Source organism: Pleuronectes platessa, chromosome 10 (assembly GCF_947347685.1).
Source record: "Pleuronectes platessa chromosome 10, fPlePla1.1, whole genome shotgun sequence".
In the NCBI taxonomy this organism is placed as follows: domain Eukaryota; kingdom Metazoa; phylum Chordata; class Actinopteri; order Pleuronectiformes; family Pleuronectidae; genus Pleuronectes; species Pleuronectes platessa.
In genome coordinates, this window is record NC_070635.1 from 5,965,439 (window position 1) to 5,986,206 (window position 20,768).

General features: G+C 46.8%; 1 protein-coding gene across 1 annotated transcript; it reads right to left on the reverse strand.

Annotated features, from left to right (window-relative positions):
* Positions 1 to 737: 737 nt before the first annotated feature.
* On the reverse strand, positions 738 to 17,495 carry fam110d (family with sequence similarity 110 member D). Its single transcript, XM_053433642.1, has 2 exons — positions 17,377 to 17,495; positions 738 to 4,893 (listed from the first exon to the last, which is right to left on the reverse strand). The coding sequence occupies exon 2, from the start codon at positions 4,172 to 4,174 to the stop codon at positions 2,840 to 2,842; it is 1,335 nt and encodes a 444-aa protein (XP_053289617.1). The 5' UTR covers positions 4,175 to 4,893; positions 17,377 to 17,495; the 3' UTR covers positions 738 to 2,839.
* Between the last annotated feature and the right edge of the window lie 3,273 nt (positions 17,496 to 20,768).

Genomic DNA, 20,768 nt, shown 5'->3' on the forward strand with positions numbered 1-20,768 from the left:
ACAGTGCAAACCTCTGCTCCACCGTGCCGTCCTAAATGTTAAAATCTTCTTTTCTTTTAAATCTACAGTCTCACTTGCACTCAGGCACCGATGGATGAACCTGACAATGTTTTCAGTTTAAGATTAATGCTCTGACTTGCAGCCTGCAGGGAGACATTTGTCATTTGCTTAGACTTTCCCAACTAAGTGTTTGAATCCACTGTGAGCTGGCGCATGAGGAAACAAGAGCTGAGTCAGGGCTGAGGCGGAGGAAAACTAAAAAGACAAAGGGTGTCGGGAGGCGTCTGCAGACGGCGTGGAGAAGAGGGTCTGCCACTCGACGGGTAGACACAGCATCGGGCCGCACACAGACCTCTCTGTCTACACACACACAACCTGTTGCCACTCACTCAGCAGCGTAGCATGCGGGGAATGCTAAAAGGATTAAGAGGCAGCCACTTGAGATAATGTGAAAAATGAGACGCGATGTGGTGAGGAAGAAAGTCAAGGACGAGACACCATCACGACGCTGAGTCAGTCGACCATCACCCCCCCGAGACGATTAGACAACATATCACAACCACAGTCTGTTCCTCTGGCTCTTTGGAATGTTATGGTCACAACATAAATCTAACATGTATGAAGAGCATAGGAATTTCCCCTGAATACTGATTCCTTTATTATTCTAAGCATCATGAATAAAAACACAATGTCAAAAAAAATGACCTTCACACAAGTGTTTCTTCATTTGTGTTTATTTGCTGTGTACATCATACACACACACACATCTCTTTGGAATAAAATAAAAATCCGTCATATACATGAAATGAAAAAAAGAGATTCAGAAGTTACGGAGCCACTTTGTAAACGTGCACCCACATGTGTTCTGAACAGGGAGGAGATATAAATCATCACAAAGGAGTTGTATACAGAAAAATATATATAAAGGCAACAAACAATTGTGTTCATTTATCGCATACACAAGTATAATGTTCCCCTGGGTTCAGGGATGGTCTCGGTCTAACCTCCGCATACTTCAGCCGACCCCTAAGTTCATATTTCAGTGGCATCCTCGGGGCCAAGCGATGGAAATGACCTTTAGCTGAGATAGTGAGGATCCCTGAAGGATGGATGGAGTGAGGTAGGATCTGTTATCAGAGGGGATCGGGCCTCCCCTGCTTGTTTTGATGGGAAACAGGCTGAGGGAGCCAGCTGGGGAGGTTAAACATCTGTAAACGGCCAGATGGTAACAACCTAAAGCATTTGGCAGTGAGCGCTGATGACTTAAAGTTCACTTTTGCTTTTTTGTTTATTACGTCGGCCGATGAGGTTCATGTTTTATCAGCGTTGGTCTGTGACGTCAAAACTTTCACTTTCTTTAACATTGTGAGATTTTGGGGGTTTTCAACATTTTCGTTAATTTTTAATTCATTGATCTTGATAAATAAAATCAAGCAAATGTTTAAGGAGATAGAAATTTATGAGTGTTTGTAATTTGGTGTGGATCCAAATACAAGTCTGGTAAATCTAGTTTTATTATATTATTCTAAGTTTTCTGAAACTTCTTTCGTGGAATTTAAATTATCAATGTTTCTATGTCTGTTTTCCAAAGTCCAGTTTCCCCCTCGGCTGCAGATCTATATCCAATGGAACAGGCGCGTTATCTGTGTTAATCAATAACTGTGTCACGATTGATCATTGGACAGTGTTTACAATGTGAGAATTGATCCTCTTAAAAAAAAAATAAAGAATTGAAGAGGATGAGATGATCAGGACGCGGCCCCTCTCCCTCCAAGGTGCAGGTGCTGCTCTGGATCCAGCTCAGTGTGGAACGTAACATGTGATGAATCTCTGTGTATCTCATATCTGTGGTTTCCTCTCTCCCTGTCCACTTCAGTGCATTAACAAACCCCACAGGGGCGCCTCGCATGTTCCAACGCCTGCGTTTCATGAGTAGAAAAAAAAGAAGAGCAACACACACACACACACACACACACACAAACTGAACTGGGACAGATTTCCAATGAGGTACTCAGGGTTCACTTCACACTCACACAAACAGTTTTCCAGTTTAGAAAAAAACGAAACGTAGCTTAGTGGTTTTCCATTTTTAAATTAAGGGAGAGTGTTAAACCGTGTGTCCACCGTGTCCAGTGACGGTCACAGGGCTGATTTCAGATCAGCTCAGAGTAGGGTTGTGTCAATGACTGAATATAGAAGCTACACATGAACAAGACGAAGATGTCCGCTCCACAAACACACAACCACACATACAGACACAAAAACAATTTGCAGGGGAATAATGGTTCCATTCGCCAGTAAGGTCCTTCTTCACCCACACAATACTTCTTCCATAGGATCTATAAATACAATATATCAATTTGACACAAGCTAACTAGTAGCAGTCACTGTCCTCTCACTTAAAGACACAGTCTCTTTGGAGTCGGGTGAAGCTATCAATGTGCCATGGAACGAAAAACAAACCCTGGATCAACTCTAGTTTGAAGTTTAAAAGTAAAATCACACTTTTCTCTGGCAGCTTCGCCCGGCAAAGCTCGGCCGCTTCCACTCGCTTTTCCTCTCGCAGCTCAAAAATAGAAGCAAATTCTTTTTGTCCCTTTTGTTTTGCATTGGAGCAAATGTGGCCGGCTAATTACAGCCCGTTCCCAACGTTCATTTTTCAGCTCAAGGGAATTTGCCTTTGGGTCTGTGGTGCATTTCAGAGATACATTTTTCCACAAAGGGTAAAAAAAAAAAAAATACGACAAGAGATGATTTCAGATTGAAAAACTCATGTTTGGCTAAAAATAAAACTGGCAGATTGTCAGCACTCCATGGCACATGGCTCCTTGACCTGGTTCTAAACAGTCGACTCCTTGGGTCCCTCTTTAGCAGCGTTCTTGCAGCTGTACAGCCACTTAATGACCCGAGCGTTTCTCTCGATGATCGACACTCCGGTGGGAACCTGCTCAGCCAGCTCCTCCTGGAACAGGCCGTCTCCCGAGTGTCGGGAGAACTCGCTGGGCTCCGAACCGCCGCAGCTGCGGAGCGCCAACGAGAGTGTGTCTATGGAGCTGGCCCCGGAGAGGAAGTTCTCCCGGCCCAGACGCTCGATCAAGTCGATATCCAGCCCGCAGAAGTCAAAGAAGTGCTCCTGCTCTGACAACGCCACGGAGCAGCGCAGAAGCATGTCCGACTTGGAGCGATGCAACTGCCCGAACCTCCTCCTGGGGACCGGTGGCGGAGACGCCCGCCTCCACGGGTCGTTCTCGTCATCGTGGTCGGTCGAGTGGTTTCCATTAATGACCTCCTCACTGCCACTATTTGTAAATCCATCCTTAGTCCATTCAAGTGAGCAGCTGAACCCAGGACTAGGGATCGAGCCCGGGCTGCGTTCGTGGTCCGTTTTACTCGACCTCCGGCTCCCTGGTCCACCGTCCACTGTGTCTTTGTCATTGGTCCAAGACATGCGGGAGTCTCCGTCCCGTGATGGTGCCTTTTCTTCACCGATCACCATTTTCTGAATTCTGCCTTCACCTCCGCCGCTCTTTTCCCTCATGGAGCCCTGAAAGAGGCGCCGGACAAAACTGTATCCCTTCACTTCCAAGTTATTGTTCTCTCCCACTGTCGCACCACCGGGGCTTTTGCACTCTTTCTTCTGCCGGTAGATGAGGAGCGAGTCAGGCCTCATCATGCGCTTGCCAGTGCTTCTCCTGAGCACAGGGGCGCTGTGTGGTGCCACGAAGGTGTGATTCCCTGGGGTCCTGGGGCTCGGAGGCATCACTTTGGTCACATTGCTCCTGTTACGTGTCTCAGTGTCGAGAGAAGTCCGTCTGTTCTCCTTCCTGGAGTCTTCGTTTTCATTTTCGTCTCGTGAGGTGAAGGAGCCGGAGAGTGTGGAGAAGGGGGTGTTGGATGAGCCACGCGGGGGAAGATGGGGGGTCAGGCTCCCGGGGATGGAAACACCTCGGCGGGGGTGCGGCGGCGGCGTCGCACAGGGAGACAGCACCGGCTCCTGCTTGGTGTTGATCACCTGCTGGCTCTTCACATATTTGGCTTTGTCCGCCTCCAGCCTCTCCACCGCGCTGATCGAGCGACCATGGCCACCGCCGTCAATCTGCCGGCGCAGGTAGTCCGGACCCTTGTTGAGGAGCCTCAGCGGAGAGGGGGATCCAATCGGTGTTAGCGGTTTCATGTTGACTCACCGAGCAGGGAAAGGCATCAAAACTGCAGCCGCTCGATGACTCACACTTTCCCCCAAGGGAGTTGTTGTTTGGTCCCTGAGTAGATTTGAACCAGTGAGGGTGTTTGAAGAGGTTGTTAAGGCGAGGAAACGGTCACATTCCGGTTTCTCACAGCTCTTGAAGGGTAATAGATAAGCTGCAATTCAGGAGACCGCAGGGTCCAAGTTTGTCGTAACGTCGTCTATAGATAGAAAACAGTCTCTTTGTTGGGCCGGCACAAATTGATATCTCTATCCAGTATTTACACAGGCATCTGGGGAGGAAGGCAGGGCACAGGGAAGTGCTTTTTTTGTCAGCCAGAGGCTCTCCCAAATGAGACGCTCTCTGCCCACAGAGCAGCAGAAATAACTCACAGGGAGCACTTTGGAACGGTTGAAGTTTTCCTCCCCCCACTTTCCCGTCTCTCTTTTCCTTTTTTTTCGTATCTCCCTACAACACCCTTCACCGTTGATCTTTTCGGTGACAGCTGCTCGGAGAAATTAGATATAATGGCCTCAAATATTTGCTCTGTGCAGGTTGTCTGAGGGACACTGGGTCAAGACTTTTTAATGTTTGGCGCCCGTCCTGGTTGAGGTGACCTGCGGGTGGCCGGCACCGAGGCACTTGGCTCGTTGATGGACGGTTGGGGGGGGCGTTGCAGACTTCGTCCTCACCTCACCTGGGCGGATCCCTGAGAGAGAGAAAAGACAAACAGAAAAAAATTGGTTTTAGTCTCCAGGGCAAACAGCAGAGACCAGATGGCCGGCGGAACAGTGTTCCCTCCAGCTCCGCTCAGATCGTGCTTCTCTCCAGCTGGAGGGAGTCGCATGTGCAGAGCTGACATGGAAGCACTTTTAATGACCCTCAAGCTTACATGCGTATACTGTAAATATAATATGCAGACTATTCTTAGACATGCACTGTAGCTGACAGTCTAAATCAACCGTCTTTGAGTAAATGGGTGAGAGTTCAAACACAGGTTCAAAGAGTTCAAACACACGTTAGCATGTTGCACGGTTATTTAATCCAGAAATCAGATTTAAAAACCACCAAGCACACTGCCGCACTGTTTCCTGTGCAAGACAATCTTTCGTGTCTGGCCCTCTGCTTCTATTTCTGTTTATTTTAAATGTTGTCTAGCCACTGTTACAGCATCCTGTCAGTGGCAGGTGAAAGAAAAATGGAGAACAAACAATGACAGGATGATGACATATCTGTCTCCATCCATTCCGCACAGGAAGTTGTAATTTTCTTCCCAAGACGAGGACAAATGTGTCAGGTACCTTTTTTAAATGTGACATATGAAGCTGTTTCAGTTTCCTTTTCCTCTAGTCTTCTTTTGTCCATACAAAAGATCTGCAAAATTTAAAAAACCTGCTACAAGCAAAACAATCGTGGCGTCTATTCTTCTTTCACAACTTTGCACGGACATAACAAGAAGCTACAATATCTTAACTTGCAGTAATCTGAGCTGTGTGTGTATCTGACCTCTGTAAAGTCTTAAACAAATGTCTCCACTGAAAATCAGGCTCCTGTAATTTAAACAGCTTTAACTTTAACAGGTTGAGTAAACCGATGCACGTCTGCTGCAATAAACTCTTTCATAGTCACAGTTAAACAGCCTGCTCTCCAAATTAACAAGCAATAACTAAACTTAAATGAAACTTTAAACCTTCGACATGGTGACCCACAATTCCCATTCAGCGCTGTGCTCCATGAAGAGAGACACGTTTCATGTACGTTAAGTTTTCACGCTTTACGGAGATTTGTGAGGGGGAGGGGGGGGGGGGGGGGCTGCATGTGCCTTTAACAGGATAGGCTTCACCCGAGGAGTATTAATAGGCTGAAAACACCCCAGCAAGGTTATCGTATGTCTATGTATGTGTGTACGTATGTGTGTATGTGCATATCGTCACAGGTGTGTTTGTGTATCTGCTCTAGTTTTGCGGCCGAGCCAATGTGCATGTGAGAAGAAGAGGCTTCCCTCTCAATGCACAGTAGCAGACTATGGAGCGTCTCTGTTGTTCTGCAGAAAAGAAGCCGTGAGTGTCGACCATGTGCACATGTTTAAAACTAGAACCTGTCATAAATACCCAGAGGCACAGGTGGAGTCTGTCTTTTATTCACCTTCCTTTCAAAATGTATAAAAGAGACCATCTGGAGAGATGAATGCTCCTTATTGTGAGCGAGGCAGCAGGAGGGTGTTCTACCGTCGTGCTTACAGTTCCCTCAGGTCCGCTGCCAGTGTTATCTAATGCTGTTATAGCTTTTCCTCCACATTGGGTTTAACAATGAACAACCGCGCTTGACAGGAAAAAGGATCCATATGTCTTCTGTCGGAAACAGACACAAGTGCAGAACACAAGAAAACACGCGTCCCAATGTGCACGTCCTCCATCTTATGTTTAGACACGGCCTTGATTTAGAAGATAGCAAACAAACAGCTGAATGAAGAGTAAGTCAAACATTTAAATCCCCTGACACTCACAATGTGAATTAAACAAAACAAAACTATGGCATTAATCAAAAGGAAAATAAAACATTTAATAATCTCAATTAAGCGGGACTTTAGTTTTTTAAAAGTAGAAATATTCTTCCACTTAAGCTGCTTTCAAACATCAGTGAAGTCCAGACACTATCCAGAGCGTCCTGCCTATCGCTGCTCTATCCCCAGACGTCACCCTTCACCTGAAGGTTCTGGATATCTTCCAGTTGTTGTGAACACGTCTGACCCGGAGACAGAGAGAGATCATTTAACTTGAGTGTAAGAAGAGACAGTGAGACGTCTTCTCTTGTTTGGGACTCGATGGCAGATTCAATGTTGTGTGTGGAGGCAGCAGAGAGATGATGGTTGTTACTTGTGTGTTAAAATGATTATTTACAGCACATTTGTTATTGTTATACAGCCGCAGCACTGTTAATACAGAGTGACACTAATCCATTCTGCATTTCTAAACTGGTTACAGATTAACCGTTTCCCTTCTACTAAATCCTAAACAAGAGAAAGTGAACTTATTTCACTTTTACTTTCATTTAGCCACCACCACCACCCCCCCACAGACCAGGCTTGTCAAATGGCAAACAACTATAAATTAACCCATGCGACACGGCAGCTTTTCCAGATGTCGGGCTGTCGACCATTGTTTAGGTAGAGTTCCGGGAAAAGCGTCTCCAAACAGGTGTGTGTGTGTGGGGGGGGGGGGGGGGAGACGAAAAGGACACGGGAGCGGGTATAAAACAAGAAAAATGGGTAGAAGGTCTGGAATCGGGTTTACGGTACAAAGGCTGGAGGGGGGGGGGGGGGGGGGGGGGTTAAAGGGTGTTTTATTGGACAACTTTCTTCCGGGAGCAGTTCAAAATGAAGGAAAGTGCCAGGCTAATGCTATTGAAGCGTTGAAGGAGATTATCGTCACGGGAGCCAAAACAAAGCCATTAATCCTGATGTTGGCTTTCCATGGACGGTGGGGGAAAGTGTGTAAAATATATATGGATACAGGGACTGTTAATCCCCCAATCACCCAGTGTTCATAACCTTGAAATCCATAACAACCTGGGAGCTACACGTATTTGACCTACTTCTAAAGTATTTATGTTTTTTCTCAGTTCTATTCTCGATGGTCCCGTCGTTCACGACAACAAGAGCTTGAAGGAATCCAGCCACTCACAGGGGTTATCTCCTGCTCCGAGTGGTATCACACACACACACACACACACACACACACTCACACACACACACACACACACCTACACACCCACACTAACACACACAAAGTGACTCAGCTGGGATTCGCGTGAGAACAATAGCCGCCATTAGCTCCATTGTACATAATGAGCCAAATTAGTAGCCAGAACCTTCTCCTGTGATCTGGAGGCCTGTGAAGAGTGTGAGGAGGCCGGGGAGGGGGGGGGGGGGCTCTCTCCTCTCCCTCGTTCCCTCACTGCAGGTCGTCATTAACCTCTCAACTCCTTCCCCTCTGTCTCATCTCCTCGGTGAACCCGCGCCCACACGAGCTCCCTCTCCTTCCTGACGCTACCTCAACGTGTGCCTCACTCCCCTGCACCGCTATTCATCTCCCTCCATCTCCTGTACATGCCACAGGGCCTCCTTACCCTCCCGTTCCCCCCCCCCCCTGCTCCATCACTCTCTTCCTGTGAACGTACCCTCTCTCTATCCCTCTGCATCTCTCTATCTCTCTCTGTGTTTTTTCTCCATTTGCAGTATCTGAGAGCAATCCTCTAAAGGTTCGGTTCAGCTTGGAACAACATGTTTGTGTTGCTTTTCTCCAAAGATGCCTGAGTTCATGCTGACAGAGTGGGTAACCTACTTTCTTACTGAAGTACGTCTTGCACAGACCTGAGGCGGCGGCGTTTCGGCCCAAAGAGAAACACAAAAGGTCACATTTTGATGAACACACACGGACAGAAGAAGATGAACAATTTGTGCAGAAAAAAGCAACATGAAAATATGTTTTTCTTTTGGAATTCTCGAAAGTTAAAATCTGATTCAGCTACTTCTCTTTAAAGATATTTTTCAGGCTTCTATTGATTGGACAGTAAGCATCCAGGTCGGAATCGAACCCGCGGTCTCAAGCCTCCATACGCAACTTAAAAACATTGACAGATGTTGTCAACGGGTATAAACCTTTCAACAAAACCTCAAAAGCTCCACACGTCCGCAAGTGAACTCCGAGACACAAAACGCACAAAAAAATGCAAAACAACACCAACTGTAGGATTATTAGATTACTGTGTTAAGTGTCTGACCCCTCTTACACAACTTCCATCCCTCTGTTCTTTTAATAAACCTCCTCTGTCTGTCTCGCTGCCCTCTCTCCGTCTTCCCTCCCTCCCTCCCTCCCTCCCTCCCCCGGGTCCTCTGCGTGGAGCAGATAGTCCGGCCTGCAGGGGAGGCTTAACAAGGCGCCCCCGTGCAGCTAAAGAGGAACCAGATGTCTTGAGCTCGAGCTACATCAAGATGCTCAGACGGCCCCGACACCGACCTGTCATGGGAAAGGGGCCGTGTGCTTCTCCTGATTCAGGCTATAAGCTGCATTTGACCCTGTGAGAGCGAGCAGGTCACGTTCAAAGTCTTGATGTTGATTATAATGTCACGCTAACGCAACGAAAAGATGCCGACCTGCTTATTTTCCTGATGTGAGAAAAGCTAAACACACACACACACACACACACACACATACACAAATCCAGGAACTATTTGTTTGCTTTAACGCTCCCCACAGAAGAATAACTTCACCGGGCGGATCCCAGGAAACTCTAGCCCGCCTCGGATCAGGAGGCTGGAGGAAGTTCCAGTCTGAATGATGTGTTCAGTGCAGTAAACACAAGATAAGAGGTTCATAAACCGACGAGGACCACCTTTGAAGCTCCTGGGAATGTATCCAGCACGCTTACCTGTCAAATGAATCCTTTCACAGAAGAGATGCATCTGCTTGCCCGCGAGGAGCCAACTGGACGACCATGAATATCTTCCCCACTTTTTGCTTTTCTCACTTTCTACACACCAACATCTGGCACCACCCTTAATGATGTCAAACAAGTATCACTAATGGACCGAGGTTTTTCTGGACGTTCAAACATTAACCGAGGCTCATTCAGAGACATGGGTCCTCTGCAGTGTGAATGTGGAGCATCTGCCACTAATGAGCCCTGATTCACGGCTCTGTCCGGGTCCGACACAGACAACAGGCCCTCAGGAAGTCTGTTAAGGGGCCTGGATGAAGACAAGGAGGTGTCTTCTTCTTTACCCCGAACAAAGAGGGGACCTGCCTTTTCTTTGCATTATTAATGGCTCCCAACAAAGAGGCCTCCTTCAGGTCTGCAGATAAATCTTGACCTGGTTGCTCTGCCTCATTAGCCAGGGAGGGGAAAGGGACAAACAACGCGATGACAATAAAATGTAAAAGCCGGAGCCACGGGACACACGCCGTCCCCTCGAAGGCTGCGGCCAATTGTAAATCCCATCACCATTGTTGTGCCGTTGGATCTGCGGTTAGAGGCTACCTATGGGGGCCTTCTCCACACTCATGCTGAGCAGCAGCGGGGCCACCTGGGACGACTTAAAGAGCCCCCCCACCCCACCCCTGATCTTAACAGACCTCCTCCCAGACTGTAAAATGGACAAGATGGGCTCTCGGCTCTCTGCTGGAGCTCTTTTGTTATTCGAAGCTAATGACTGCAGGGACAGCTGAGCACTGGGGCCACGCACCGAAGGGGCCGAGTCAGTGCAGACTCTGAGATGAAAGTGATAAGGTACTGTACCACTCAGCGACCTGCTGGGCCCACGTACAAGCACATGTCAATATTAGCTGAGTATGAAGGTCAAGTATGAAATGAGAGTACTTTCCATATACAATAACCAACATAGTATGAACCTCTTATGTGAAAATTCCAATATTCTTTGATGTTGAAATTACAAAATTAAACTGATAGCACGACGTATCTTAGCTGGATTTAATTAATATAATTATCATTCGATTTTAGCAGCTGCTCTACCATGTGAGAGTCGACCTATTAGAGCCATGGTTGTGTACTTCAGGTCTTTATCAACATGGTACCACCCATGCACTGCTAACAGATAAAGTGTGCTGAGATAACACGTTAACATTTATTCTTGCTTTTATCAACAGACCCGGCGAGTTCCCTTTTCTTTCTCCACCCGGGGCTCAGGAAGGGAGCTGCTGCAACTGATAACTGAGCAGCTCTGACCTATAAAGCTTTATCAGACTTTCAGCGACAGCAAGAAGACGTGCACACAATGTTTAATAAAAGTCTAGACTCAAACAGCCCAAAACAGCCAAATGACGATAAAGTTTATCATGCAAATGCAAAACTTCAGATGACATTTTGCCATGAGAGGATCAGGTTATCGCTCCACCAGGTGCACGCCACCAGGGAACTTAATAATTCACCTCCTACGCTAACAGAGAGACACCTGAAGCAGCCGCGAGGTCCAGGAATGTGAACGCCGCCTGCAGTACCTCACTGTCGATGAGTGACCTGTCGGAGGAGAACTCGTAAACGTATAAGGAGATGACGAATATCTGGATCCTCATGTGGGAACTGCAAAGAAAATATATCATCAAAGCTAAACACAGACTAGGATCCAACAAGGGGGGGGGGGGGTAATGTGTGTAACGTATTTCTGCTCCTTCTCTTACTTGTTTTTGTTGCCATTTTTATTCATTATTTAATAAATGCTCTCTGGGGAGTGGCCGATCTGTGGTAGGACTTTTTCTAATGTAATTGTAATGTTGCGTTTTGGCCGGAGTGGATCAATTACACCAATAAAAAAATAAATCTCCTCATATAAGTGATAGTCACAGCTACAATCAATATAATTCAAATTAAATGAAAACAATTTGATAATAGATCATAACCAGCTACAAAAATCACAGGTTTGTATTGAGAAGTGGCGTACGAATAAAGTTATTATTATTATCTTTAAGATCCCGCCCCCTCCCGATAAAGCCCAAAGTGCTCTGATTGGCCAGCTGACTCACTCTGTTTTGATTGGTCAATGGCTTTCAGCGTATTTAGGAAATGTCGGCCTCCGCTCTCGATCTTCCTGACAAGTCGCTCGGCTTTCACTGTGAAAATAATGTTGCGGCCTTTGGAACTCTCACACTGGATGAAGTCACAGTGTGCAGTGTGTGTCATGTGGATGTGTGTGTGTGTGTGTGTGTGTGTATGTGTGTGTGTAGGAGGAGACAGTGCAGTGAAACAGTGTGTGGGAGATAGTTTGTACACAAAGCAAACCAGATCTGGACGACTTCACACAGACATCCCAGCTCTGGACAGCTCCGTTGTTTGTTACTCCCGACCACGGCTGACATTTCAGTTCACGTGACCAGTGAAACAAATGGCCCTGACCCTCTGTGTGTCTGCTAACCACTGGGAATGCACTGGGAATGCACTGGGAAACTCAGGGTAACGCACACACATCTCCCCAAAAACAAGCCCCGTCCCGAGGCTGTTAATACAGACCGGTACAGAGGCATAAATCTGGGCACATCCCTCAGTCTCCCGGAGTCTTGAATTATGGAGGCCTGTTCTCACACTGTGAACCCTCATTACACTCTCAGCTGGTGTGAATGCTCCGAGAGAGACGGCTCCGTCTGGCCGGGTGCCAGATGTTTTATTTCACCGGGTCGGCACATTTTTCAATTCTGCCAGGCGAGTGATAAAAAGACGCTTCAGTGGATCGAGTGTAAAGAGAAACTCAAATGTCACAACACAGTCGGTGGTGGTAAAGTTGACGGCAATATCCTGAAAAAACGTGTACGTGAAAAGCCATTCGAGAGGAAACTTTTAGATGGAGGATGAAATGAAAAGCTGGATGTCATCAGAGAGACAGAAGCTTGTAACATCTGCGTAGCGCCCCCCCCGTTCTCACACAGACAATTAATACGTTATCGTAAACACATGTTGCTGATGTCAACAGTAAAAAGGTTAGCGCTGACTTGTGAGGACGTGTCACGGGGGCTGTTTGGGGTTGGTCGGGGCTTAGAGCTGCTCCAGCTGTGCCGTGTCCCCAAACACTGGGTCATCTGCGGCCGCGGTGCCAAAGTGCAGCCGACCCCATTGTGTTACCACTCGCTCTCCAGCTCTCACAATGTGCCCACATTGATTCGCCCTCCGGGAAACAAAGCTGGAGCGAGTTTGATCGAGTTCAGAGAGAGAGTGATTCCTGATGGAATACAATACTCAACTTACCCTTCATGTAAAGACACGAGGGAGAAATATTGCAGCAATTCTTTTGCGTCATCCCAAAACTGTTACGTGTTTCGGCTTCAGAACAAGTACCAAATCGTTAAATAACTATGTATGACTCACAGAATCCTTTCTTCTGATCTGGTGGAAGTTTCACAGTAACAAACTAAGCTGCTAAGAAGAGACTGATCTGTAAAATGAAGGTCGGAAATGTACTAGGGCCTAAAAGTCAAAATCCTTTCACGTGAATTAGAGCCAGACTTTAGACCGTTTCGCTTTGGGTAGCTGACAGCAAACTTTAGGCTAACATGCTAACGTGCAGCCAGAGCCATGTAGAGAGTGAGTTGCCACCAGAGGTAAAGGTAATGTACATGCAGTGTTGTTTATGTTGTAGATATTTTGGTCCAAAGCTCAGGCACAGAAATGAAGGTACCCAACCCTACTTGGACCTTGTCTTGTTCTTGCTAATGCAGGAAATACAATCCTGCAGGTTTACCAAGACAATACCGGATGAGTCCTGAACTTTCACTTTGAATAAATCAAAATCCAACCCTCTGATCTCTTGCAACCCTCCAAAAAAACAAACTCCATGAACAACGAAACATCCCAAAGTCTCTCTCACAGAGACCCTCGCCCGGGCTCTTCTGTTTTTCACCGCTGCCATCTAAGCTTAGCTGTTAACCTCCGCTGAACCTGCCAGCTGTCTTCTCTCATTACCGATGGGCCGACCTGCTTCCCCGCAAACAGTCCCCCCGAGTGCCACGGAAAGAGACCCTTACGTTTGTGTCCCGCTTCTTCCTCCAACCCCCATCCCCTCCTCCCTCGCTCCTGTCAGAATCAGACAACATCTGGAGGAGCCCGGAGAGTCGAGCCCGAGCTGCGTCGATGGTCTCCTCCTGCGTCGGGGGGGGAATGTCCGGGGCCTGTGTCGTCTTCCTCGCGGTCGAGCGGACACAGCTCGGCGCGGCTGAGTGTGATGAGATGTGGCAAAGCGGCAGAGGCGCCCGGTCGGACTGTGAACAATTACGGGGATGTGAGAGCAGTGGGGAGATGGGGGGGGGGGGCGGCTCTCACAGCTGTCACACACACACACACACAGGGAGCTGTCAGGAGATGGAGATCTGTCAAATCATGTTTCATGATCCCATCGCCCACAATAAATTATGGATTGAGTTATGAGCCGGTGGAGGTGAGCGTGACTTAACAGCAGAGAGTGACTCAGACCGAGTCGGAGAATGAGAGGACAGATTATGTAAAAAAAATCACTTCAAATTTAATTATAAATGTGGTGGAAAATGTTGATTCCTCCAGAGTGGGGAGGGGTAAATCCTCCAGGAAAGATAAACCAGCAAGTAAAGGTCTGACTCCATGAAGCTACTGAAAAATATGTCTTTGCTCATGAAATGATCAGTTCAGTGAATATGATTCCACACTCCTGCGTTTACAAAACAGAAGAAACACTACCCTGGTCTACAGATGTTAGGTCTCACTTCTCTGTCCTTTTCGAGCAGGGGTGGGGGGGGGGGGGATTAGTTTATCACAGGGTGTCGGTCTCAATGTGTTGTTTTGGTTCCTCGATTGGAACTGAGACGCTCTGACTTTTTGACAACATCTTCCTCTTTTTTCTCAAGCGACTCTTCCTGAAAACACTCGCGGAGGAAGTTCCCGGGTTCCGGGGGCACAAAGGCCCGATGGAGGCGACAAGGAGCAATAAAGCTAAATTATAAGCCCGACGGTTTGTGAGCGTTTGAAGTCCCGCGAACGTCAAATGTCTCGAAACCAGCTGCTGTTTCGGCAACACACACACACACACACACAAACACACACACACACTCCCTCACTGCAGTGCCAGGGGGAAGATGATGTCATTAGCAGGGTACATGTTCCCCTCTAATTAGAAACTCGAGCTTCCTGCCATAGTGCGGGGGTCTCTCCGTGCAACCATGCAACAAAACGGGATTAAACAGAACAAGTGTCTGACGTCCTGCTTGTAAGGTTCTGCTTTCAGGAAAGTAAAACCACTCCTCGAATGTGACTGCGGCTCGGCTGAACTTTAAGTGATAAGAAACACATGAGCGGCCCATTGTGAACGAGGGCCGTGAAGCATCCTGCGGCTTCCGCTCGGTCTCAGTGATGTGGCTCAAACCAATCAGATTATATGTGTTGAGAAAAGACGAAAAAAGGGGGAGAAAAGTGGAAAATAAAAGACTAAGAGAAATCCTGGTGTAGCATTAAATCCCACAAGATATGCAGCTCTCAGACCTGAGCTCTTTCAGGTCGATGATAAGGCAGATTCTGAATGGATGGCTGCAATGTGGTGAGTGCACAAGGAGCCCAAACCAAAGTGTCTAAGAAGTCAAGAGGTCAACATGAATCTGCAGGTCACGGTCTGCTAACTGCCTTCAGCGGACAGTGATGCGCCATCATCATCATCATCATCATCATCATCATCGATATCCCTGCCGCTGCTAGAGGCCTCGCAGGAAGACACAGACCTAAATTACAATTCATTTAGTCAGGCTAATGATGTCGGGCGTCCTGTCAACACCTCAGAGCTGCTTGCTGCAGCCGCCAGGCTCGGCCCTGTGAGGGGAGGAAGGTTGTTCTCCTGCGCTCTGCTGGGATCTGCATCAAACACGCATGCAGCCGCTTTACAGCTTGAACATGTGCATGAATCAGGGGGAGCAGAAGAAAGGACTGTTAACGACGGCAGGTAGGTATTCGGCTGCAGAGGCGTTTTGGATCCCGTGTTTGAACGTGCGCAATATGAAGGATTGTGGGTGTTTAATAGGAAGCGTGACTCATTTCAAATATTGGGCAAGGATGCAAGCCAGGTCAGATCGGAGGGATTCAGGTTCTAAAGAAAAACAATCAAATTTAATCGAGCAACGGCAGGGAGGAGATGGATCTAAATCTACCTTCTAGCAATTCATTATGAGTCGAGCATATCCTCCATTCATTTTAATAAGTGCCTTGAGGGCGATTACACCCAAACCGTCGCTTTACATCGCAATAGTTTATCTTTTAAATTAACATCTAAGTCCCTTAAGTGCTCAGAGAAAATGGGCAAACTCATCTGCCAGGGATCACTGAGTCGTACAAAGCTGGAGAGCGGCGATTAAACAGGTATCTAGGTGGAATCGGTTCATCCTCCTTTCTTACGCAGGGAACAGAGAGGGCAGGTCTCCCCCCCCCCCCCCTGGAAAGTATCTCTGCCAGTTCATAGTCTGAGCCAAAGAGCGTGACTGAAAACTGCTGCTGCTGCTGCTGCTGCTGCTGCACACGAGCCAAACCAACACATGCTCACCTATGAATCTGAGGGTGAGCGTGTTTAGAAGACCTGTGTGGTCTGTTTAGTCTTGCTGCAGAGCTGTTTACGCTCGTGACCCTGCGCTGATCAAACCGACTCGGGAAGCTGCAGCCTTAAATATATCAGAGGGGGTGGGTCAAGGTGGAGTTGACCCTGAGGGCATGTGTTCGCCTCTCTGGAAGTGGGTGGATTACATAATGACCCTCCCCGACTTACTTTTGTTCTTTGGGAAGTTCTCAGGTTACACTGACTTTAAACGCCAGGGCATGTATTTGTCCATAAATGAGCTGATTGGAAGGAAAATACCTGATTTGATTCAGGATTATGAAACATTTTCTTCCCTGATTAGATGTTTAGAAGCCAGAGCCTCATTTGTGCCGTTCCCCTTCTGATCTCATCCAGATGTAAATAGTTAGTGTGCACAGGGGCAGAGTTGAGATGAAATAAACCTGCAATCCCCAGGTCGACCGAGCACAGCGGCCAGTCATCGCTCCCTCTCGCACCCCAACCCGAGCCTGCAGGCTTCAGCCCTGTAGGTTTACACAGCAGATGATGAGTTGCCGCACTTGTCAGCTTCTTTAAAAAACAGTTTCGTGCTCCAAACGCCTGGTCTGGTGAACACAGCCTGACATCCATCACAGACACACTGCTGAGGAGGGGTTTCCTTATAGGGCATGGACCATAAACAGACCATAAAGATCTCAAGACAAGACTCTTAAACTGACAAACTGAAGTAATCCTGTCGTCAGTTTAAAAATGACAGACGCCTGCTAGTCCAAGGAGTGCAGAGGAATACACGTTAGGTATTAACTTGTATCTAATAATATTAATATAAGGATTTGATTCCACTTATAGATGTGGGAAAACCATCAGGGAGTAGAAACATATATGGAAATCCTTCACTAGTTGAGTTTTACACTTCATAAATGGTCCAGATAACATGTGATCAATCCATAATACCAGTCAACGCTGTGGTAAAGCTGGTAAATAGTGCTGCCACATTATGGGATCACTGGATCAATCACTTCAGAACCACAACCACACACATCGGTAACAGGAAAACTTCACTGATAGTCAATAGTCTCACACAGCCGCTGATTAACACACACGTTAAAAAATGACCTGTTCGCTCACCTCGTTCGCTCAGTGGGTCCACGCGTGTTGTGTGTGTGTGTGAAATCCAGTGGAGGCGCGTGGAGATCCTGCGTGTGACAGATCCTCCGGTTCAGCGCTGCGCTCTGCGCTCCGCTGGCACAAGGACTGAATGACGCTGCTCCGCGCGCAGCAGCACTGAAGTAAAGAGAGAGAGGGAGGGGGGAGGGAGGGAGGGAGAGAGGGAGAGAGAGGGAGGGGGGGTAGAGAGAGAGAGAGAGAGAGAGATAGGGAGGGGGGTAGAGAGAGAGAGAGAGGCAGGGGTAGAGAGAGAGAGAGAGAGAGAGAGAGAGAGAGAGAGAGAGAGAGAGAGAGAGAGAGAGAGAGAGAGAGAGAGAGAGAGATAGGGGGGTGGGCAGGTACGAGTCTGTGTAAACTGACTCCTGTGTCGCCTGCAGGAGCTGATGGAGCTGAGTGAAGCAGCATGGGGAGGGGGGGGGGGTGGGGGGCTGTGGATTAATAACATCAAAACATGGCGGTTTGGTTCTTTAGCTTCTTTTAATATCAATGGATGTTTAATCAAACAGCCCAAGTGGCAAACAGCCACCTGTGAATATGTGAAGTTAAAGTAGCTATCGAAACCACCTTCTAATCTACCACAGGCCACTTTCATGAGTTGTACTCTATTAATTGCTAAAGGGAAATACTTTGATAAGACTTTGTGGTTCACAAATAAAGCATAAACAAAGAGAACTGTTTTTACAATATGGGAATAGTCAATATTTAAAAGTTAACCATAGTTAGGTATATACAACCAGTTTCTTATTCCCTTTTAAAGTTTCACTTGTCCCTGGTAGTCAAAACTTTTACTTTCATTTAACATGTGATTTTTTTTTAATTTCATTTGAGTATTTTGCTTTTATTATTGATCTGATTCTGACCTATGTAACATGTTTTTAAGTATTGCTGAAAGTGTTACATGAATTGAATGTATTATTATTAGTAGTAGTATTATAATCGAGAATGTATTTACAGTCACACTATCAGCTTTGGCCCTTTGAGCTAAATGCTACTATCTAAATGGTCACTATTGGCCTATGCTAATGTTTAACATGTTCCCACATGACACATGAAGATGCAACATTTATCACCTGGCTACCAGAACATTTAGTTTCACTGTGGTAAGATCAATGTTTTAAGAATTTGTTAAATGTTTGTCTTGTTCATGACCAATCCCCAAAGTCTGACTCATCCTGTGGGGACCAAGACAATCTGTAGCAAACATCATGGTATCCAGTATTTGAGATTTAATCCTGCTGATCGGTTTGAAATGAGTTTTTCATTGATGGTGATTGATTGATCTCCTTGTTAACTAATGTCAATCAAGACTCTGATTACTTGATTGATCTTTGGATCTGTGCTTTGATCAGTGGGGCTCTCCAGTGTTTGATTGACAGATCTGAAACAGTCCCCACATTATCTCACTGGACTTTCAGCTTCACAATTATTCGCACATGATGTGAGCGGTTTACACACTTTCATGTTGTTTCAGTCACATGACGATGGTGAGATTAAAAATAACACTTGTGATCATTGTAGCTGACGAACTCTTCCCTGGCTCTGACTCTGTTATTTTTCCTTCTGTACTTTAACTGTCACTGTGCTAAAACTCGGAAAAGATGATGTTTGTGTTTCTCTTTCTTGGCCGATCTCCTCCTTTCGTCATAAAACGCAGCTCGACGCGACCGTCTCAGACAGGCGGGGAAAGAGAGAGAGAGAGAGTGAGAGAGAGAGGGGGGGTAAAAAGAGAGCGGGATAAAGGAGCGACCCGCACATTTCCACGCACACCTGTTTCCCATTCCCAAGCCCATCACTCTTGACGGGGCAGACAGGCCCCGTGAGGAAGCGCGGCACAACGAGAGCCACTGGAAATATTTTTACCCCGATTGTAAACACGCTTCATAACAGAGCCACGGTGAGCTTCACATGATCCACACACATAGAGAACACATCATGCAAACACATGGGTACTCTCGTGTCCGTCTCCGGCTGCGTTGCCAGAGAGGAACAGCGCTCACAGTAAACAGATCAGAGAGGAAGCTCGGAAAGGTCACAGGAAAAGTGTTGTTCCAAGGTTAATTTAAAGCGGTGAAACTGTGAAGATTAAAAATAGCGATCACGCTCAGAAAAGCCTTGAAAGATTGCAGAGAGAGAGAGATCATTACACTGTTGTCGTAAAGAGGAATGACATCTCTCAAAATAGAAGCTCCTGTTCCTCCAGTTCCAGCAGGCCGTCGGTCAAGCTAAATTTGGGGCTCCTCCGCTGTGGAGTCATGGCCGTCCTCGTCCCACATCTGGGGTCGGTAACACGAGCTGCTGATCCAATTCAAACGACCTCTGACCTCCACAGCTCAGATTCACGGAAGCCGCACTTCCTGCTGAGTGCTGGGTGCGAGGTGCTGATGCGACCTCAACCCCCGTCTGATGCCGTCTTTGCCCCCAGGCGGACATTTCCTTTTCTCCCGCTGCAGCTACGTGACAGTGGATCGTCGATGTAGCAGGTGGCTAATTCCTGTAGCACAGCTCCTGGTGCCAGTCAGCCGCTTAAGACCCTGTTAACTCGGCGGCGATAATCCTGTGAAAGCTGTGAAAGATCACACGGCGAGAGGGCGAGGGAGACAACAGGGCTACGTCCTGGGTCCAAAAGGATCTGACATGTTTCAACTGTAAGGTCAAGTGGGAGTGAGAGAACTCGGCCACTCGCTCACACTCATATTTAACTACACAAAAAAATCTTAATTTCATCACTATTTTTACCTGCGCCAAATTAAGTTTTCAACTCGGTTGTCTGTTTATCAGATTGTTTGACTGTTACATGATATAAAAAAAACAATTCTTAAAGCAAATTTATTTTATTTGTAAAATAATGAACTGTCTCAATGTTCTGACCATTTTTTATATATCTGTTTTAAGAAAGCAACACTTTTAGGATTAAATAATGAAAAAAAACTTTAACAATGTGCACATCAACCTTTCTCAGACAAAGGCTTATTCATTATATATTTACAGATTATATGACAATTCACTTTTCACAACTTTGCTAGATCAACCATTCAACTTATGTAATGAAAATAAATAAGTCAAATGAGGCTACATCAAACTTTCTTCACTTTCAAAAAAAGTCCTCACTTTCCCAACCTCACTTCAAATTGGTCCTCACAAAGATAGAACCCGAGCACAAACACACATATACACACACATACACACACACACAGGCTTGTTGATTAATAGCACTTCAAAGAGAGGAAGCCGCTCCGTGCCCGGCTTCCTGCCCCGGCCCATTTTGGACCATTTGCTGGCATCTCTGTTGCTGACACTGGCCTCGTGAGCCATGTGGCGGCCATTTGGAGCCACGGAGGTAATCGTCTGAGGTT